At 39.4% G+C, this 23,088-nt stretch overlaps 1 protein-coding gene across 1 annotated transcript; it reads right to left on the bottom strand.

The window, feature by feature from the left end:
* Positions 1-9,847: 9,847 nt before the first annotated feature.
* CCDC28A (coiled-coil domain containing 28A) lies at positions 9,848-22,115 on the bottom strand. Its single transcript, XM_040627846.1, has 6 exons — positions 21,983-22,115; positions 19,921-20,120; positions 19,059-19,222; positions 15,934-16,088; positions 13,847-13,869; positions 9,848-10,454 (listed from the first exon to the last, which is right to left on the bottom strand). The coding sequence occupies exons 2-6, from the start codon at positions 20,076-20,078 to the stop codon at positions 10,355-10,357; spliced, it is 600 nt and encodes a 199-aa protein (XP_040483780.1). The 5' UTR covers positions 20,079-20,120; positions 21,983-22,115; the 3' UTR covers positions 9,848-10,354.
* Between the last annotated feature and the right edge of the window lie 973 nt (positions 22,116-23,088).

The raw sequence follows: 23,088 nt of genomic DNA, 5'->3' as shown, positions 1-23,088 counted from the left end.
CATAACAGGTGCTTCTGCTTCAGAGTGTCTCATAAGGCTGTAGTCAAGGCGTTGCGTTGGCTGGGACCCTAGGCTCATTTGAAGGATTTGAAGCTCTTTCATGTGGTTGTTAGCAGGATGTAGCAGGGAGCAGTGGCTCATTGTTTTAACCAAAGGATGTTGATGAAGTGAAGATGTGTGGCTTCTGGGCCCAGGCCTTAAGAAGATTTGCAGTTTGTCTTTTTGTACTGTTAGGATCTAGCAGCCATGTAAATAAGCGTGGGCTAGATTATAGAATAATGAGAAACCATATGGAGAAACAGAGGTTGAGCCAGCCCGAAGCTGTTTCAGCCACGCCAGTCAAAGCACCAGATGTGTGAATGAAGCCATCTTGTGTCTTCTGTTCCAGCTGAGCTCCCAGGTGAATACAAGCGTAAGAATGACCCCACACGATAACAGGCAGCAGAAGAACTGCCCAGGTGAGGCCAGCAAAGCCACAGAATTGTGAAAAATAAGGATTTCTGTTTCAAGCTACCTAGAATTTGTTATCCAACACAGACCGACAGAGCCACATGCTGGTGGCATCCAGAAAGGTCACACACAGCTGGTGAATGTGCAAATTGGTATAAGTACTTTAAAAAATGGTTTGGCATTATTTCCTAAAGTTGAACATGTGCATACAATCGATTCAACAGAAAAACATGAACATGTGGACCAAATATATCCACAAGCACATTCACAGCTACGTTGGATAGCTCTAAACTGGAAACAACGCAATCATTCCCCAGCAGCCGAACGGATAAATATGTTGTCAAATACCCATGTGCTAGAATGCTGTACGTCAACGAACAAGCTGCCACTACACTCAACAGTGTGTGTCAATCACACAGATAAGACATTAAACAAAGAAGCTGGAAATAACAGACTACATTTTATATGGTTTAATTCATACAAAGATCTACACGACAGTGTTAGAAGTTAAGATGGCAGTTACCCCTGGGGAGGAAAGAATGGGTATGCCTGGGAGGGACATGAGAAGTGACGCTGGGGTACAGGTCCTGATCTAGCAGTAGGAACCCCGGGGAGTTCACTTTACAATTTACTGGGTTCTACATTTATGATTTGCATACTTGTCTACATCTTCTGTTTTGATCAAGAAGTTTTTTAAAAAAGATATCACTTATTAGGGCACCTCAGTGGCTCAGTCAGTTGAGTGTCCAACTCTTGATTTTGGCTCAGGTCATGATTTTAGGGTTGTGAGGGTGAGCCCTCCATCAACTCCATGGAGCCTGCTTAAGATTCTTTCCCTCTCTCTCTCTCTCTCTCTCTTTCTCTCTCTCTCTCCCCTTCTGCCCCTCCCCCCACACTTGCTCTTGCTCTCTCTCTCAAAAGAAAAAAAGATATCACTTATAAAACACCAAATGCTATCAAGTATCTAGAAAAAAATAAAAGTATAAACTTGAAGAAAATTATAAAATTTAGGGGTGCCTGGGTGGCTCAGTCAGTTAAGCACAGCTCTTGATCTCAGCTCAGGTCTTGATCTCAGAGTTGTGAGTTCAAGCCCCGGTTAGGCTCCACACTAGGCATGGAGACTACTTTTATTTTATTTTATTTTAAAGATTTTATTTATTTATTTGTCAGAGAGAGGGAGAGCACAAGCAGGGGGAGTGGCAGGCAGAGGAAGAGTGAAAAGCAGGCTTCCAGCTCAGCAGGGAGCCTGATGGGGGACTCAATCCCAGCACCCTGAGATCACGACCTGAACCGAAGGCAGACGTTTAACTGACTGAGCCACCCAGGTGTCCTGTGAAGCCTACTTTAAAAAAACAAAACAAAACAAAAGTTAAAAAAGAAAATCATAAAATTTTATTGAAGAATATTTTTAAAGAACCTAAATAAATGGAGAGATATGTTTTATTCATGAATTAGAGAATTCAGAAGAATGAAGAGATGAATTTCCTCAAACAGATCCACTAATTCAATGCAATCTCAATAAAGAAAATCCGAAGAGATATTGTGGTATGCGTGTGTAACTTGAAAAGCTGATTCTAAGATATTTATGGAAGTTTAAAGGGCCAAAAACAGTCAAGTCACTCTGGAAGAACCAGGGAGGGAGATGTGTATCTAGATAGAAAAACTGACTATAAAGCTAGAGCAATAACATGACAGGACATTAGTACGGAGACAAATATCTAAGCCAGGGGACAGAAGAGAAAGTTCCAAATAGACTCCCGTATACACGGGTGCTTGTTAGAGGATAAGACGAAGAAGAGATGGATTTTTCCATTTATGGAAAACAGAGCATCTGTTTATAAAGAAAGAAGAAATTGGACCCCTTTCCCACACTGTACATGCATACACATCAACTATCTGAAGGCTTTTTATATATAAAATCAATTATACATGGTTTGTGAATCCCCAGAAGACAAAATTAACAGCAATGTATGATGTCAGAGAGACAGATTTTGGATCAATCTAAGTGGGAAAGCAATCACTTCGGCAGTGTTCGCTGTCTCGGGAGGTTATGTCTATTACTGGAGATATTAAAACACAAATTGAATGACCACTTGTTGGTGAGATTCTAGCTGGTATTCCAGCATCAGAAATGTCCAAGTTTCTAAGCAACCCTCTGTTGCTATAAATTCCAAGAAGAGAGAGAACAATGGGGCCCAAGGTAGCTGAAGAAACGTCATGGGAGAGCCAGAAGATTTTGAGAATAAGACAAACATTTGCAGGTCCTCGATTCTTACCACACTTGAGAGAGAAGGAAGTGTGCTTTAAAAGTGAATATATTGGAAAGGCATGTACCAGATTAGGAACTATTTTATTTTATTTTTGAGACTTTATTTATTTATTTTAGAGAGAGAGAGAGCAGGGGGAGGGGCAGAGGGAGAGAGAGAATCTCAAGCAGACTCCCCGCTGATGGCAGAGCCTAACTTGGGGCTTGATCCCACAACCCTGAGATCACAAGCCGAAATCAAGAGTCGGATGCTTAACCAACTGAGCCACCCAGGCACCCTGGAATAATTTTGGAAATATCACAGCAAGTAGCATGACAACACTGAATTTGGATCCCTGCTCTGACTCTCCTTTCCCCCAAGTGAAGCTTTACAAGTAATATAGCCTCTGAGCCTCAGTTTCCTCCTGTGTAAAGCAAAGCAACGCAATGCAACACTGTGCCTTGGCAAACTGCAGTATAATCATGTGTTGTTCAGATAAAAACCTCATGGCAATGTGGGAAATTAAATACCTCCTTCTGAATCAACATTAAATCAAAACAAATCCTTAGTTTCCTAAGATGCCCAGCTGTTGTTATGTGAAATCCCTCCAAGAGCCAACATAAGGAGCTTTGATTTAGCAAGTTCTTAAAATTGTTATTATCCTCTGTGTTAAGGGATTACTGAGTTACATAATGAGCAGAACATTACAGAAAGAATAGTCACTATCTCTGCTGGTGGGCTTAAATATCTGAGTACAGTACATCATATATAGATAGAAATATAAATATAGAGATAGAGATACAAATACAGAGATAGGGATAGAAACGTCCACGGGATTATTTACATTCTTCTAAGATGTCAATTTTGCTGATTAGTTATTCAACCCAGGGAGAAATGGCATGTTGGCAATCACTATTTCTTTAAACTGAATGATTTCTTTTCATATGTCAGCATTGCTGGAAATTCTCCAGAAATATATATTTCTCCAAATAGTAGTTTCATAAGATATTAATAGGCACTTCCCAGAAAAACAGAATCTGCGGTTAAATATGCTTGGGAAAAGATTGAACAAAATTAAACAAGTTTCTTTTTTATAAGATGTTTTGGAAAACTTGATATGTTGAAACTCATTGTGAATCTCCAAAAGGAGGAAATAATATGCAGCATTTCCCTTGTTCATTCTTACAGGAGCCTATCATAATGTGTATTGGCTCTGTGATATGGTTATCATGGTGGTTATCTAATGCTGTATAACAGCAAGTCCCAAAACTTCGTGGCTTAAAATAACAAACATTTATTATTACACAGTTTCTGTGTCAGGAGTCAAGCCATGGCTTAACTCGGTCCTTTGGCTCAAGTCTGACAACCAAATTTCAGTTGGGGTTACAGTCATCAAAGGCAGGACCGGGGAAGGATCCACTTCAAGAATCACGTAAGTGGTTGTTGGCAAGATTCAGTTCCCAGAGACTACTGGAACAGGGTCTCAGTTCCTTGCAGGCTGTTGGTGGGAGGGTTCCCTCCCATGTGAGCTTCATAGCTTATGAGCTTACAAAATGGCAGCTGGTTTCCACCCAGGTGAACAAGTGAAAGGGCAAGACAGGGCAGGCAAGATGGAAGTTGGAGTCTTTGTGAACATAATCTCAGAAGCAATACACCATCACTTTTTGATTAGTCAGAACATAGGTCAGCAAATGTGGTCGGCAGCCAGCCTGCCAACCACTTTTGTAAATAGTTTTATTGGAATACAGCTAATCACATTTATTTACATATTGTCTGCGGTTGCTTTTATACTTTAACAGGAAGAATTGAGTAACCGGGGAGAAAACATATAGGCCACAAAGCCAAAAATATTCACTGCCTGGCCCTTTACAGAAAAAGTTTGGCAACCCCTGCATTAGAAACAAGTCTAGCCCACACTCAAGGGGAGAGGCTTCATAAGGGCATGGATATCAGGAACCAGGGTGGTTAGGAGCCATTTTAGAAGCTGCCCACCATATAATGCTTACTCGGAGTCGGCACTTGGCAAGTATTTGTTGAGTGAGTAAATGAATAATTGTTCACATCCCCTAATTTTCCAAATTCAAGGGCTGAAAAGCAAGTTACAAGCGAAGAAAAAGCCAAATTCCTTCACTGACTATTAGGATTTGACACCTGTGTCACAACTATGACAATTAGCAACTTGTGTAGATCTTACTAGTAATCTCCATCATGATGTTAAATGAGGTAGATGGTAAAATAACCTTAGAACTGAATTAATATGTACATCTGACAGATTATTCTTTCACAACATCAGCAAATTGGAGGAAAGGGATGTATTTTAGGGTGCTCATTTGGAATGTGAATTCTGGGGCAAGAATACTTCTTGTGAATTATGCTTACAATATGGCAGTCCCCAATATCTTCTATTACCAAGAATGACTCAAAACCTAAATGTACAAAACCAAATTCTCATCCATTCTTCATCTTTCCTCTGTGCCCTTTCTCCAAGAGCCAAAATACTATACCATGAAGTTCTTCCTTGATCATTTAGGATTTCTCTTGTTCTTACACAAAGTAGTGTGTCATGCCTGGAAAAGCAAAGGTCCAGCCGCTGCCTTGCTTATGGCCCAGGTGTCCACTGAATTGAGGCCCCAGTGTGGGTGACACCAACTGGATACCTCTTCCTTACAAGACCCTGGAAAACAAGGGCTCTAAATGTTTCTGAAGTGTGTTACAAGAAGGGAATGAAATAGGAGACCCCAATCTGTGGTTCTTCGCATTTAGAACTAGATCTAACATACATACTGTTACAAAATAAAAGTGCCATGTAATAAATGCTATACATCTCTTAAGTTTTGTTTGAGCGGCTACTCTGACTTGCACTATGCTAGTCCATCTCTTCCCCATACACTAGCTCCGTCACTTCTCACGTTCACCCTGGGAGTTAGATTACAGAGGAGAAAAGCAGGGGAAAGAAAATCATCTGAGGTCAGTCAGGGAATAATTGGTTATCATGTTTAACAATTATACTGGATTTTCCCTAAAGAGTGAGTGTAACTTAAATTGGATGTATGACTGCTATGGGTTAATTTGAGAATAGAATTTCTTTTGCATGGCTGACTATACAACTGGCTGTTGACAAGGAAATCAACAACTGTCACTAACACTTATTTGCTTGGTGGGGGGAGGAAGGGGAGGGGTGTGGCGGGGTGGGGAGGAGCCTGTTGTGTGACAACCAAAGCCAGATTAAGGGTTGAGATGACTGGGCAATTGGCAGTCCATACAGACAGCTAAATCATCACTGGGGTAAAGCAGAATCCTGTTGCCATTAACTGTTTCCCCAGGTGATTTCTTACACGGGTGGAGCCATGTAAATTAGGCTAGTCCTGCTCCACCGTAGTAGACAAAATGACTTGAAGGGAAATTAGAAATAAAACATTGTTTGTTCCCCGCCACAGAGGTGCCTACATTTGAGTTCTCTTATGATCCACGCATGCAAGTTGTACCATGATTCATTTATTCTCTAAAATTTAGTCCCTTAAGCATGTTCCGTATTTTCAACATTTCAGAGGCTATGCAAAGTCACTTAAACTTTTAAAATATGTACCTGACATTACTTCCCTGAGAAATTTTTAGATTCTATGCACTGAAAAAAAATTTCTATAGAAAGTCTTCCTCTTGCAGCATGAAGAAGGAATAAATTACTAGGAGTGGGGAAGAAATCCCAGGTTAAGCCCTTAAATATGCCTCTCAAGAGTCATCTGGGGGGCGCCTGGATGGCTCAGTTGCTTAAGTGACTGACTCTTTATTTCCACTGGGGTCATGATCTCCCCTGAGCCCTGAGATCGAGCCCTGAGACCAGCTTGGGTCTGCCTGAGATTCTCTCTCTCCCTCCCCCTGTTCCCCCCACCCTTGCTCAAGCATGTGTGCGCGCTCTCTCTCTCTCTGTCAAATAAATAAATCAGTAAAATCTTTATAAAAACAGTTATCTGGTTATAAAGATTGCAAAAAAGAACAGAATTCAAGGAAAACGTGTGTGATTAGTGAAAAACAGAAACAAAAAACTATTCCAGTTAAGTTAAATGTCGTATTTAGGGCAAATAAAAACATGACTTATTTTGAACATACACTGGTCTGTAATTTTTATTCAATGCACAAATAAGTAACGGATAATGAAAGTGATGGCATGTTTTGAGGAAATCTGCACTATTGCTAGCACAGGAGGTGATAAGAAATGCCATGTTTGTGAGCCCAAACTGGACATGGTCAATGCTGGATTGGCTCACTGTTCAATAAGTTTAAAACTGTAAAAATTAGAGTTGCAACAAGAAGCAACTGTACTATTTAAACTCGTTCAGGAAAAATACCCAGTTAGGGCTGTTCTAAAACTTTAAAGTCCTTAATCCCTACTTCCTCCTTCTGAAATAACCTTTCAAGCATGATTTTTGAGGTTTCCAAGGTGCACAGATGTCAAGATGGGCCTGAAAACAGTGGCGTGGGTTGTGCTGAAGTTTGATACAGAGGATGTCAGGATATTCTGTTCTGATACTTATGGCAAGAATTATTAATAAGCGCAGCATGAGCACTTTTAAAAAGAAAAAACAAAGTATCATGTCTTTAATGATTTGTCCTGTTCATCAAATCTTAGCATATTAATTCCTAGAGCGATACAGTTCTAACCAGGCACCGTATTCACCGCCGTCTATATTCCTCCTTCACGCCCCCCACCCCCCCGCGCCCCACTCCCCACGCCTCCGGACTCCGTGGTAGGAAAGACGGTGAGAACTGGCAGAAAGAGGGAAGGAGTTGGTGTGAGCCAGTCTGGGGTCGAATGAAAATCCGTGTTTTCCAAAGTGCTCAATAACCTGACTTCACTTCTACCCCAAATGAATGCTCTGGAGGAGGTTAAGAGCTTCCCTGCCACCGCCCAACTCAAACCTACGCAAAGATTGCTGTTGGTTCGGCCCAGAGCCACTGCGGCTCTTTTTGGATAATTGTGGGGCTGCGGAGGTTCTCAAGGTCGTGGGGGAGGGGCGTGGCAGTGCCCTCCTCGGCGCTGCTTAGGGTCTTCCAGGGGTTGCGTGGGGAAGCTAAACAGGCCCGGGCGCTGTGCCCATGGGGTCCCGAGCAAAAGATGCGCGGCCCTGAAGCCAAGGGCTTTACCTCGCGCGGGTGGCCGAAGAACCGGGCCCGGAGCGGCTGCCTGCCTCCTCTTTGGACCGCGGAGTGAAAAGCAGGAGCTGGAGCACTCAGCCGCCCGGGCGCGGTCTCCATGGGGACGGACAACACCCTCCTCCTCCCCCACCCCGGAGCCCCCGCCCGGTGCGCCAAGGCCGCCACTCGCCAGAACCTGCGCGACCGCGGAGTGCTGGCCCCGCGTGCACCTCCCGGGCCTTCCCCGCCGCAGGGCCCAGCCGTGGGGCTCCCGCCAGGCTGGGGTTCCGCTCCTTCGCCGTCCCCCAGGGTGCCTAAGGTGGGACCCCGGAAGGCTTCGAGCGGAGGGGCAGAAGCCAGGCAGCAGGACCCCAACCAAGAGGAGCTGGGACACCGAAGCCGACAATATTAAGGCCCTGGAATGGGAAAGCTGGTGTTTATCTTCAGCAAATCCTCAGACAATTTTAATACTTATCAATTTTAGCGTTATACAGGAGGAACCAAAATCAAAGTAAACAAGTTTAAGGGATCTGGAAGGAGCACAAAATATGATAAATGGTTTGCTCTGGAAATATTTAAGTCATCAGTAATTAAACTTTATCTACAAGGAATATACAACATCTATATAATAAATTTTATTCTAATACAGTTTTATTCTAATCTAGGCACCTCTTTTTTCTGTTGCCTTTCATTTGTTTAAGTTGTGTGAAAGGGTACAATTAGATAAGCTAAAATTTTATTACCTGAGGCCCCCATGGGGCCCCTTGACACAAAAGGACCAATGAACCAAATGAACAAACAAGGTCAATCTGATGCTCTGTCACTAATCCACAGGAAACAGCTTTTGCTTTACTCTGTCTCAGGACCCATCCAAGAAAAACATGTCACACAGCAAAATTTCCTTTTGCTCTGTCAGACCCTAGAATGCTATTTCCCCACCATGGAATCCCTGTTTTCTCAATCCAAGTGAAAAGTTTATTAGATTGTATTTAATGTTCTGCTAATTTTCTCATTTTTAAAAGAGATATCAAAAAGACCGATTAGTAAATTGGTCAAAATTCTTTGAGCTCAGAATACCAAAAATTACTAAAATCAAGATTTGTTTGTATCATTCAATGGGTTTCATCGCTCCCACCCTCAATTAGGTGCTTGTTTCTCTGTCCTGGAAACAAGGAAGAAGCATGGGGCCTCTTCTAGGACGTGAAGGCAATTGAGCTATGATGGAATAAACAAAATGTGGCCTATCCACACCACGGGATATGATCTGGTCATGAAAATGAATGAAGTACTGATCCACGCTACAACACAGATGAACTCTGAAGCCCTGAAAATATTACGTTAAGTAAAAGAAGCCAGTCATAAAAGACCAAGTATGATTCCATTTATACAAAATGTCCAGAACGGGCAAATCTATAGCCAGATTACTGGTTGCCAATGGCTGGGGTGTTTGGGAAATGTGGAATGACTGCCAATGAGTTTCTTTTTGGAAAGATGGAAGTGATGAAAATGTTTACAATTAGATTATGGTGACGGGTGCACAGCTGTGAATCCAGTAAAAACCACTGAGCTGTATACTTTAAAAGGTGTATTTATGGTATAATTATCTCAAAAAAGCTGGGTATGAAATGGGCAACTAAACTAACGTTAGCTGATCATTATTGGTGTTAGCTGATGTGATAAGCAACTTATACACACTTTTTTACTTTCTCCTCATAACCACTATGAGTTGGTGATTAATCTCAGTTTCTAGATGAAAAACGAAAGTCAAACCCAAAGAAACTAGGTAAATGTGCACTAATAGAAAGCTAAGGGGCCGAATGGGGATTCAAATCAAGGTCTTTCAAGCCCATGCTCTTTTCATGACTGACAGCAATACTGAAATGTGCACGTGGTACAAAATCTGGAAGAAAATTACATAACCTAAAATTTTATAAACACAGTGTACTTTTGAGGATTGAACCCTTATATTCCCAAATTGAAGACGACAGGTTTCTTCAAAATAAAACAATAAAGACTAATTTAAAACAATCACTTTATTAAAAATAGCAAATTTCACAGATATTCATTTACCATTTTGTTGGCACTGGCCACTGGAAAACACACCAGTGTGTGAACTGATTGTCTAACGTAAACTGAAGCAGGGCTGCCACAAAAAGCCTGTGCATCACCAACTTCTCAACATGGGAGTAAGTGTGGTGAGCTCAGGAAGGATAAACCTTCAGCCCTATTAATAACATTCTGCACAACGCATTTCAAGTATAACCCCCGTAAGGCAACAGTAGAAAGCACAGCAGCACCACCTCCGCGTCACATTTCCTGACTGAGCCTTCAACAAGGCCTAGGCTCCAGTTACGGCGAACAAGGGCAAGTCAAGTTCACTAAAAGCAGGAGTGAAAACAATCATTGCACTGGCACTTTAATTACTTTATTCCTTATTGTGGAAGATGATTCTGCTACTGGATTCAGCTGGAAAAGTAAAGAACGCTGCTTGTCTTCAAGCCACAAGAAAGCGACTGCATGTCATGTTAGCTGGTAGAAGTATTTGGAACATCTTGTGCATCTGCCAAATGTAGTTTTTGTCTGAGTTCACCGGTTAAGAAGATTTTCATTCTGTAATGAGTACTTCTTTTAAATTATAGGAAATTACACTCAGAAGCTAAGAGAGAGAGGTATTAAAATAAAGGAAGTATGTTTAAAGGGAAGGTTTCGCTGAGAACCCTGGATGTGATAAGACAATTTTTTTTTAAAGATTTTATTTATTTATTCAACAGAGACAGCCAGCGAGAGAGGGAACACAAGCAGGAGGAGTGGGAGAGGAAGAAGCAGGCTCATAGCAGAGGAGCCTGATGTGGGGCTCGATCCCAGAACTCTGGGATCACGCCCTGAGCCAAAGGCAGACGCTTAACCGCTGTGCCACCCAGGCGCCCCAAGACAATTTTTAAATATAGTGAAGTAATTATACTATAACCAGAATCTGAAGACTTAAAAAAAAATAGTCACTAAATTAAGATTATGTTCCAGGTTCTAGTAGAGCACAGAGTTATTTTAACGTGGCAAAAATCATTTTCATGGTAAGGAACTGATGGGAGGCAAATATGAAAACTTACCAGATTAAAAAAAAAAATCATTTGAGAGGACAACCCCACTTTATCATCCTTGGGAAAACAATTTCTTTGTAAAAGTCAAAAGTAAAATCATCATAGGTCTAAAACTTTTCCTAGAATCCTCTGAATTATTCTTTTTTTTTTTTTTAAGATTTTATTTATTTATTTGCCAGAGAGAGAGAGAGAGAGCACAAGCAGTGGGCAGAGGCAGAGGGAGAAGCAGGCTCCCTGTTGAGCAAGGAGCCCAATGCGGGGCTTGATCCCAGGACCCTGGGATAATGACCTGAGCCAAAGGCAGACGCTCAACCAACTGAGCCAAACCAGACGTCCCTCTCTGAATTACTCTTTAAGAAGATTGGAAACAGGATGGAATTCCTGCAGGTATTATTCCCTTTCCTTCTTATCATCATTGCCTTTCATTTTCCTCTTTCATCTTTCTGTATGATCCACCTGCTACCCATTTTTTCAAGACCCAATTCAAACAATGCTCTGGATACACAGAACAACTAAATGCTAGTGATACACATATAGCAGAGGGTGCTAAAATATACAGACATGAGTATTGCCATCAGACAGTCTCGTCCAGTTAGAAAGCTGAGATTTAACATAATGAAAATCAACAGATAATGAAATAGGCAGAATGCTAGTTCAAGGTACAAATAAAATGCTTTATGGAAGTGGTCAGCTTTGGTGTTATTTGATAAGGGAAAGGGGAGAGCAACTCCTAGAGCAATTCGAGGAAGTACAACCTGAACAAAGGCATTAAAGTGAGCGTGAACATCATGTTCTTAAACATCCGGAGACCCAGCTCTGTGGCAATGAAAAATAATGAAAAATAGAAGAGGATACGTAGATTGTGATCACACTACTGAGAGCCTTTAGAAAGTCTGACATGGTAAAAAAAAACTTGGTCTGAAATAGGAATGGCAAGATGACAATAATGTTTTTAGGAAGAATAATTTAGGGGTATTGTCTAAAGTCTACAGCAGCACTGTCCAAAAGAAATATAATGCAAGCCACAGATACAATTGTTAAAATATATTTAATTTATACTAATATATAAAAAAACTATCATTTCAACATACAATCATTATAAAAATATTGAGATATTTTATTTTTTCATACTAAATCTTTGAAATCAGGTGTACAAATTATAGTTCTAGCACATTTCAATTCATATTAGCTGCATTTCACGTGCTCAGTAGCTACACAGCTAGTGGCTGCCATATTAGACAGTGCAGCTCTAGGGGTGGAACGGAAGAAATCCGAAAGCTTATGGAATAAAGTGATGAGGGTAGGGAATGAAGGAAGACTAAAAGGCAGAGCTGATGATACCTGACAACGAACTGTAATTACAAAATGGCAAATCATTTCCTGTCCACATCCAGGCTCAATGGCAGATAGTGCCATGATTGAGTAGCCATGTCTGGTAGAGTCATAGAAGGAATTTAAGTAATCTTGGAGACTGAAATAACAGAGGCAACTGATGACAGAGAGGGAAATTAGGAGGGAAAGTCTGAATACAGAGAGAGCAATTATTACAAATGAGGAAACTAGGGTTGCCAAACTTTGCTCAAAGTTACACACCTGCTTACCAAGATTTGAAACCAAGCAATCCAAAGCCATGCTCTTGTATTCTATCATGTTGCCTTATTCAACCATGGTGACTGAATCAAGCAAAGTGGTAAGATAAATACATCTAAATGTTTATAAAAACTCAGAGGATAGGAGATACTGATGTGTCATATGCATAGAAAGAATATAAAGCACAGAATATAAAGCTCAGAATGAATATAAGAAAAAGAAAAAAGAACTAGGAACTACTACTAAGAGAAGCCTTGTAATTAACTCATATCTAATCCTCAAATTTAAGTCCTTCTTGGCAATGATACTTTACATTAATGTCTCCCACAATTTATGTGGCTTCTTAAAACTTTACTTTTTTCATCTGTAAAATGATAAGTATAATACCACCTACTTATAAGGGTTGGACCAAATAAGAAAATGCATGTAAAGCTATTTGTACTTAAATAAGATAAACAATTGTTATTACTAGATTTGTATATACCTCTCTATTTCTTCACTGTTGTTACTGCATAATTTAGCAATTAATAACCGTATATGTTACTAACAATAATAGTAATTTATATATATATTCTACAGTTTGGAAAATTTCATATACACATCATTACACGTAGCAACTACCCCATATTACAGAAAACACTCTGAGATGTTAAACAATTTACCCAATGTTAATTATCAAAGCCAAATTTCAAAAATCAAATCTCTTGACTCTACAGCCAGTATCCTTTTTAGTATCTCATTATTTAGTCCAAAGGGACTAAACTCTCAAATTATTTTATAGGTAGGATCATTTCCTATTGTTCTTACGTACCTAACGTTGTACCTAGGACTATGTCCCAAAACACGTTTTGAAAAGTTCCTGAAATAATTGCTCCAAACTGAAATGTCAAAACCTGAATATTTTACATGTGCCTTGGTGATTTCCTTTAAGCTAATCCCATAATACACTTTTTATATGCATCTAAAGTGTTCTATGCGATGATAGTAAATTAAGTATGGCATTTTATGTCTGCATATCCAACTGCTATTTAGCTTAAAAATCCAAGATTCAAAATAATTTCTATGGCAATAGCCTAATCCTTAATTCTCCTGATGAATTTTTTAAAAATTTGTTTTAAAAATCCAAAAACAATACAAAAGAAAGCAGAACATACCAGAAACAAACAAAATGGCAGCATACAAAAACAACTAAAAATTCCATTTGGAAACCAAAGGGGAAGAGAAATGGCCCCAGTAAATAACAGTAGGTGTCCTTGTTCACTTGATTGAGCTATTCACCAGAGTTATAATTTGTAAACTTTTCACTGCTGATATTAGGCAAAAGGATACATGGAAGAATTCAGTTCTTCTAACTGTAACACAAAGAAACAAATTTAATTTTAATTTTTATAAGAAAAGTATCTTAAGTAGATAATTGTTTACACACTTTAAAATAAACTATTTTTCATTTAAGCTTTCTTTAAATGAAAAAGTAAAATACTGAAAAAACTTTCTAAAAGTTTCCAGGCTGGGAAATTCATTTATGCAAAATGATTGGAAAGTACCTTTAGCATTTATTAAACACAAATATTAGAAGAGAATGAAACCAGGTAATAAAAACCAGAATTTTATAAGGATTCTTAAAACCATGAATAATTATAATCATCTCTATTAGTGTTAAAAAATTGCCATTTTAATGATCAAAATCTTTAAAACCTTTGTGGATTACAAAAAGATTTCACATATCATTCAGTTTTCAGGATGAGGCAGAATTAATCACACCTATTTTACAGAGGAAAAAATCAAAGTTATAGAAATGTTAGCTAAATTGACAAAGTTACACAGATATAACCAAAATGCAAACCCCAGACTAAACAAAGGCTTTCTGGTTTCAAATTCAGTGTTCTCACCATACCACAGTCACTTTCCTAAATGTACTGAGAAACAAGCTTGTATGTATTTGTTAAGAGGCACTACTAAAAGGAAATACTTGTAAGGCTGAACACAGTAGATGTGAAATAAAATACATAGGCTTAAAACTTTCAAAGTACGGGCATATCACTTCTCGCACATTTACTTATACAAAGGATAAAGAGAAACAACAGAAATTAAACCTTTTTGTCATTAGTGAGTATGGAAACTATTCTGAAACTAAAATACCAATTTTTCTTTATTTTTATTCCAAAAAAAAGGTTTTAAAGAGGCAAAGTTCATTAACACCTTTCAGTATAAGAATCATATGTAGTGTTATAGATGGGATTATGCCCTCCCAAAACTCATACATTTTGGTCCTAACTCCCAACACCTCAGAATGTGAGTGTATTTGGAGACAGGCTCTTACAAAGATGTAGTAAGTTAAAATGAGAGCATCAGGGTGGGCCCTAATCCAGTATGACTGGTGTCTTTACAAGAAAAGGAAATTTGGACATAGGCACCCACTCATAAAAGGTGAATGCCATGTAAAGATGAAGATGGCCATCTACAAGCCAAGGAGAGGGTCCTCAGAAGAAACCAACCCTGCTGACACCTTGATCTCCATCTTTGGGGCTCCAGAACCGTGAAAAATACACGTCAGGGGTAGCCAGTTTACGGCGCTTTGTTATGGCAGCTTCAGCAAGCGGATACACATAGCAATGTGCGAAATTACCTTCAACACCAAATACAGTTCTGTATTTAGAAATAAATACAGAACTGAGTGAATAACACAAAATGTATTAATCATGTCATGATCTTCTATATATTAAGATCCCATCATATATGTACAGAGGTGAATCTTTCACTTTTAGATTTGCCAGCATTCTCAGAATATATGCTTAGGGGCACCTGGGTGGCGCAGCGGTTAAGCATCTGCCTTCGGCTCAGGGCGTGATCCTGGCGTTATGGGATCGAGCCCCACATCAGGCTCCTCTGCTATGAGCCTGCTTCTTCCTCTCCCACTCCCCCTGCTTGTGTTCCCTCTCTCGCTGGCTGTCTCTATCTCTGTCAAATAAATAAAATCTTTAAAAAAAAAAAAAGAATATATGCTTAGATGTAAATACAACTTCTTTGAAATATATTTCTTTTTTTAAAAAAAGAGTAGAATACAATATGTGTGAAACTTGAAAATATTACACTAAGTGAAAGAACCCAGTCATAAGAAGTCATCACATATTGTGTGGCTGTCTTCATATGAAATATCCAGAATTGGCAAATCCATACAGATAGAGAGTACATTAGTGGCTGCTAAGGGATGAGGAGAAGGGAGAATTGAGAGGTATAGGGTTTCTTTTGGGGGTGATGAACGTGTTCTGGAATTAGACAGTGGCAATGTCTGCAAAACACTGTGAATGTACCGAAAACCACTAAATGGTATACTTTAAAATGATTAAAACGATCAACTTTCTTTCAGTAAAAAATTTTTACTGAAAGAAAGAATAAAGAAGAAGAATTATACTCACGTCAGACAGAAGCCTGTCCAGATTGGAGTCACTGGCGGTTTTTCTCTTATCCTCAGGAAGTTCCTCTAACTCCCCGTAGAGCTCCAAATTCAAGCGAGCTAATTTCTCCTGCATTCCCCGAACATGTTCCATCTGTTCAATGGAACATTCATTTCCTGGGGGAACATCCCAGAACATTAATAAAGATTAGGGCAGTTCAAACTAACTGCCTTGAGGAAAAACTTTTAAACTCAAGGTGCTCACAAGAAATTAGCTTTCTTTCTGTGGTAAATTACGTTGTTAATGACTGTATATTTTCTGTATATAATCGCAAATCAAATCCTGTTTTCACAGGAAAACAATGATAATCTTAGAAATGACTGTGGGCACTAAGAAAATCAGAGAGGAAAGATTTTCTGTAAAACACAAAATCATCGGGGCACCGGCTGTCTCCGTCAGTGCAGCTGCGACTCTTGGTCTCAGGGTTATGAGTACAAGCCCCACGCTGGGGGGTGGACATTGCTTGAAAATAAAATCTTTTAAAAATTAAAGAAAAACAAAGCAACAAAACCCCAAAATCATCCCTTAGGTAAAGAAAATTCTTTTTTTCAATAGTAATATCATTTCTAGAAGCAATAGCATCATCTAATCATGTTCAATTGGACAACTTGCATTTGAACTGAGTGACCTAACATTTTATAATAACGAGTGAATTTGAGAGTCCTATAAGAACTTCAACCATGATTCATTTTGCCACCAATTATGTATGCCTCCGCTAAGAAATACAAATGAAAATATTTATGAAGCATGAAGAATGTTATGAAGCATGAGAAACACAATGTAATATTTTCAGTTGTATACTCATTAGTGCAAGACAGCTTAATCGCTAAAGGACAGGTCTTTCGTTATTTATTGACTAGAGTTCTCTGAGGTAGCATTATCTGCTCACGGCAGCTAATATATATACAGTACATGACATATTACATACTTTAATACAGTTAAGTATAGCCTCTACAACCTCTTTTTTTTTTTAAAGAAGATTTTATTTTTTTAAGTAATCTCTACACCCAACCTGGGGCTTGAACCCACAACCCTGAGACTGAGAATTGCACGCTCCACCGACTGAGCCAGCCAGGTGCTCCTAGCCTCTACAACTTCTTGATACTAAAATTTTTTTCTAAAAAATCTTGGTTTTTCTCAGAGGTATACTATAGCTCAGCTAAAGTTGAAGTACATATCTTGAATCAATAGGAATTTATGTAAATTCCACTGTAATTTTCTTCCAGTTAGCTTTGTATCATCTTCATAAATCAACAATATTAAATTATGTGGACTACTGATAATTTTGAAGCTAGTTACAGCTTCTTTTTTTTTTTTTTTAAAGATTTTATTTATTTATTCAACAGAGAGAGAGACAGCCAGAGAGAGAGGGAACACAAGCAGGGGGAGTGGGAGAGGAAGAAGCAGGCTCATAGAGGAAGAGCCTGACGTGGGGCTCGATCCTAGAACTCCGGGACCACGCCCTGAGCCGAAGGCAGACGCTTAACCACTGTGCCACCCAGGCGCCCCAGCCACCCAGGCGCTCCGAGTTACAGCTTCTTAAAAGTCACCCTTTTCCTTAATGAAAATAGCTCATATTTCCTTTATTTTAATGATGTTATTCAACAATTAGTAGTAACCTGGAAGGTCAAGTGGAAGAAATATCCCGAGAGAGGGGTGTGTGTGTGTGTGTGTGTGTGTGTGTGTGTGTGTATGTATATACTGGCAGACATATAAATGTGTTTATATATAACATATACAGATAGAGAGAAAAGGTGAGGGACAATATAGAGTAAAAATATAAAGAAGCAGAAATCATAAAGGATCCAGGTGATCTAACATGAGAACAATAGAAGCTCTAAAAGGATAAAAAGGAACAGATGGAGGAGAAATCAATTAACAACAGGAAAAATGTTCCTTCAGATGAGAATGAGTTGGTAGATATGAAAGGCTCACTGATTCCCAGGCAGGAGTAATGAGAAAAATTAAAGAAAAAAAACTTTCAAACATCGACTTTTCTAGTTTCATCAGCAACTCATGAAAGAACTCTTTTCTCTGAATTCCACCAGCAATAGGTATTACCAGTCTTTTAATTTTGCCTGTCTGTTGGTATGAGGTGGTATTTCTTTTATTACTACTGTGTTGTGTTTGTTAAGCAGCTGAACTGCTCTTTTCAGGACCTCTACCCAGTTTTCTATTTAGTTATTTACCCTTTTATTGGTGGTAGTGGCTTCAAAAAACCAGCATGTATGTTGATGACATTTATGCATCAAATGCAGATTCTGTATGTGTGCATTCAATAATTTTCAAATTGCTTTATAAAAAATACAGGGACATAATTTTATCAGACAAGACTTGTAAGGTAAGTTGCAAGCTGAATACAAAAACTCTGACTACATACTTTGTGAACTCATATACAAAGATACCACTCAGAGTTTTAAATGGAACAATCAGTTAACTTTATCTGTCTTCATGAAAGAACAAGAAAATCAGATTCTTTTAAATTCAAAAGTGAGGAATGGTGGGCAAGAATGAAGTTTAGGCTTAAAAGACTAAAGAAAAATGATCTTGAGACTTTCCCAAACTAAAACATTAAGCCTAAAATATTTAACTGATGAAGAATATTCCTTTTATTTGTTTCTCTCAGGATAGTTATTCCATAATAGCAATTCTACTTTAATATTTCAACCAATCCTCCCTTCTTAAAAAAAAACTTTTTCCTAGAGCCTGAGTGTCTCAGTTGGTTAAACGTCTGACTCTTGATTTTGGCTCAGGTCCTGATCTCAGGGTTGTCAGATGGAGCCGTGTGTGAGGCTCTGGGCATGGAGGCTGCTTAAGATTCTCTCTCTCCCTCTCCCTCTGCTCCTCCCACCTCTCTCTCTCTCTCTCTCAAAAAATAGATAAAAAAATAACCCTTTTTCCTGACATTTTAGATTATAATCCACGACAAATGAAATTTAGAGTGATTGCATTTTATGCCTCTGGACTCCTTTTTATTTTTTAAATAAAAGAAAATGATACTTCTAAAAGGAATGGCAAAACAAATGCAGAAAATAGGATGCAAACATCTTGAAAAGAAAAACAAAGGGGAAGTATCTATGGCTTGCCGAATGCTTGAAGTTTTCCCGAGTGGAAATCATTCAAAAGGCTGAGAAGCCCTCTCTCCATCTCCTGAACGTCTGAGACATCGGTGAGGAAAGAGTGCTGAATGGGAGCCGGTTGTGCACCTTTTCCTTCTCCACCCTGAGGTCTGGTCTTTTCTTTCATCACTCTGAAAAGATGATGCAGTAAAAATATTAATTGTATGTGATTATCTTTAAAAAGATAGACTTACACATATATATTATATATATAAGATACATATATTATCTTGTTTTCCAAATATCTATTACCACAGAATACTCACATACATGCAGCAGTATTAGATATCACATTTAAACTTGTTGCTCCTGTATCCTTTAGAACCTCAAGACAAATGATGTTCACCAAATATTAATAATTAGTACTTCTAGGTGGTAGGATTTTAGTGTTTTAAACTTCTTCTCTGAACTTTTCCTGTGTTTGAATTTTTACAATAAATACAAATCATTTCTATGACAAAAATGATGCCACCCTTAAAAAAAATAAAATTACCAAAGCACACTTACCTTAGTTAAAAAAAAAAAACAAAACAAAACCTGTATATTTTGTTCCCTTTTCTGGCTAGTGCATCAACTTTGTCTATAAGTTTTCCCACTCTGTCTATTTTAATAGGAGACAAAGTAAGGGCCTTCAAACCAATCATTCATTCTTCATGTTCTAATCCCTACACATCGTAACCTTCATAATTTTTTTCTAAATCACACATAATACGTGCCTCAATAGTTCTAAAAGTTAAGCCAAGAGAAAAGAAATGTTATAAGAATTACTGGATTTAGTATTTATTTTGATAGCATGTTGCTGTGGTAATATGAAAGAAAAAGAATTCACCTTTTTAACTTTGGTCGCTGTGAAGTTGACTGTGATGCAGGATTTGAAAACCCTGTGCTTTTACTAACTGGAATGGCATTTTTTTTGGCATTAACAACCTGAGTAGAGTGGGCACTAAAAGACTTAGGACTCCTCCTCTTCACTTTCCGCTCCTCCATTATTCTGAGTTCCTTATTGCACCAAGGCCAGCTTCTTATGACCTAAGGAAATACAGCAAAATTATACATACATGCTAGAATATGCAAAACTGAAAGGGGTTTAAAGACCCACTTCACAGGCTGATATCAATATATCAAGAATTTCAGAAGTCATTAAAATTAGAATAAGGAGCCCTTAGTTTAACCTACTTTGCTATATATACAGAAGCCCTAAGCAAAATTGCCTGTTAGACAGAAAATTTTTTTCACCATTTTCCTTATTCACTCATCCCACAAATATTTACTGTATTACACCTGCCAGGCACTATTCTGGATATTGGGAAGAGGGTACTGAACCTGACAAAGTTCCTGTCCTCAAAAAGCCTACATTATAGAGGGGGAACAATACATAAAAAATAAACAAAATAGTCATGTGGTATCCTCAGCCTGACTCAAGCTCTGGGTGGTCTTTAGAACTCCCTGCTTAAATTTATTCTTAGAAGAACCAACTAGATTCAAACAGATGTATAACTGAAAGGGGTATCTGCATTTTAACTAATAACTAGAAACCTTATTTCAACCGCTAAGCAGAAACTCATTTTCTGCCTAGGGATAATGCTGATTCTAGTTCCTTGAGCAACTGAAGTTCTGTAAAATTAAACTTTCCATGACTAATTTGAATATACTTTCCCTATCTATTTCCAAGGATATATGAACCTGTATTATATGTTTAGGTTTGCTGGTATCAAAAAGTTACACTGTGAAGTTCCAGCTGGCCCTTCCATAGAGAACACAGGTCCAATATTTTCCCCTTACTGCATGTATTAATCAGCTTTATTGTTTTCCTAACAGCCATCTATCTAAAAATATCCTTCTATATTTTCTTTTTACTTATGCACACTATTAAATTCTTAATTATATTGTTTCGGGTATCATGAGATGAGAAATTTACATGGCAATTTACCTCATCAGACTGTAAAGCACCTTATCAGTGTTAGCCCTTTTTGTGTACACTGTGTTGAATCCAACCATGCTATGACCATTCCAAAAGATTCAAATCCACTGATTACACTCCTAACATAAGTGAGAATTTTAATGAAAATAGATTTTTTTGTCGCTCTCTAAATTTGGTGCCACTAGCACTGGAATTTAAACCATTTCAGTTCAGTTGGCTCTGGCTGACTCTAGACAATCATGCCCGGAGCTATGATCCTTCCAACGAAGCAAAGGTTTTAAAGGAAAGGCTCTAATGACCGGTCTTTAATCCCAGATACCAAGTGTAAATTCATTCAAATCTCGGTTAACAATTTTTCCTTTAAGAAGCATTTTTAGTAACAGAAGAGACATTTGGGCATTGTTTCAGCATACAACACAAATTAAATGGAATTTTAATAAGCAACTGAATAGAGACAATGGGATATCAGTTCTCCAAAGAGGCACGGATCTGTATAAATTTGTGATACACATAAACACACTAGCCTTCGAATTTAATGATGCTGATTCGCATTTGGTGATACAGGAAAAAAAAAAAAAAACCCTAGTTAGTAAAGCAATGCAAATAAACCAATAGTGGTTTAAACTATGATGTACTGACGGGCCAGGGCTCGAAATTCATCCGTTTCTGGAAGGCAAATCTCTGCCACAAGAGAACCGAAATCTTTCCTGTAAACCACGTAGCAAGGAGCGTTTTAGAGAAGGCCTTCGCAGACTGCGCACAGTTACTCACACACTTGTTTTGATTGCCAGGAACCCACAGTCTTCAAACAGGACCACTAGGAGTCCCTCTTGACTTCACCTCATTCCCCTTCTCCAATCAGCCGATACGGTGACCCTTCAGCTCTCCGAATTGAGCCGTGGCCAGAGTGAGTGGGGTGGAAGGGGCCTAACAGGGACACTGCGGGAGCGCTTTTGCTTCCACTTCATACCTGAGGAAGGAGAGGCTCGGGGTCCTCTTCCTCAACCTGCAAAGGCCCCGGAGGCTCCGAAGCCACCGCCGCAGCTGCAGCCGCCGACGCTCCTGCTGCAGCTTGAGCCGGGGTCACATCCCGGACCCAGCGCCTCCACAGCTCCTTTTGTTTACGGAAGTGATGTAAGGAGGCGGAGCCTCCGCGCCCCCGGCAGGAGCCTCGCCTCTTCCTGCCCCAGCAGTGCGGCTCCCGTCTCCGCCCTTGGCACCGCATTGCTTCCACTGTCTTGCCCTCAACTGTACTTTAGGCGGACGTGGAAAGGGAGACTCATAGTTGGGCTTTTACTTTGGGTTCTGTGGCCCAGAAACACAGAGGGTTAAGGGACGGCGGTAGAGGCAGAACGAGAAATTCGGTGCCCTTTCCGGAAGCTGCCCCGCCCCCTGGGTGAGTGTCAGTCGCCACGCACTACAATTCCCAGCATGCTATTCGAGCAAGCCCGGAGGCGGAACCGGAGTGTCGCCATAGCAACTGAATCAACTACCTCGCCGGGACTTCTCAAGGTAAACCAACTTTCTCTCGGAAGGCAGCGTGAAGAACCGCGATTCTGTCTAGGGACCCCAAACCCCTAAATGAGATTTCATTAATGATAAGAGCTATTCTGTTCGGTCCCTAGACATACGTTATCTCTCACCCTCACTACAGTTCTAGGAGGTAGGTGTTATAATCCCCATTTTAGAGGTGAGGACTCTGACACTCGGAAAGGCTAATAAATCCACGTCTCTCTGTCACCAAGACAGTTGTTCCATTATACATATTTCTTCTGGAGAAGGAATTGTGGATTGTGAGAGATGAACTATCCTAAATGAGGGGAGAGATCCGTGTTTCATTCCCTAGTCTGGAAATCATTTACCGTGTGGTGTTAGAGTTGGGGAGGTTTTAGGTTTGTAGATCTTTAGAGACTCTGGATGGTTTCAGGTTTATAGATCTTGTAGAGACTCCGGATAGTACCACATATTTCTTCTGAATTTGTTAATGAGGAAACTGTATCTAGAGATTGATATCAATATATCAATGCTAGAGAGGCAGAGTAAAGGAGAAGCCAAGTATTCTAGTTTGGGAGGTTT

This window comes from Ursus maritimus, unplaced genomic scaffold, assembly GCF_017311325.1.
Source record: "Ursus maritimus isolate PB19 unplaced genomic scaffold, ASM1731132v1 scaffold_13, whole genome shotgun sequence".
Taxonomy (NCBI): Eukaryota; Metazoa; Chordata; class Mammalia; order Carnivora; family Ursidae; genus Ursus; species Ursus maritimus.
The sequence above is the reverse complement of the archived record's forward strand: the minus strand, read 5'-3'. Positions and strand labels throughout refer to the sequence as shown.

What these genes read in the sequence shown, in the direction of transcription:
- CCDC28A (XM_040627846.1), bottom strand. Translation starts at nt 20,078, where the DNA reads ATGGAGGAGCGGAAAGTGAAGAGGAGGAGTCCTAAGTCTTTTAGTGCC. An exon ending in GGGAAAACTTCAAGCATTCG is followed by an intron (nt 16,089 to 19,058) that starts GCAAGCCATAGA and finishes ATGTTCCCCCAG; the next exon opens with GAAATGAATGTTCCATTGAA. An exon ending in TGGACAGGCTTCTGTCTGAC is followed by an intron (nt 13,870 to 15,933) that starts GTGAGTATAATT and finishes TTTGTGTTACAG; the next exon opens with TTAGAAGAACTGAATTCTTC.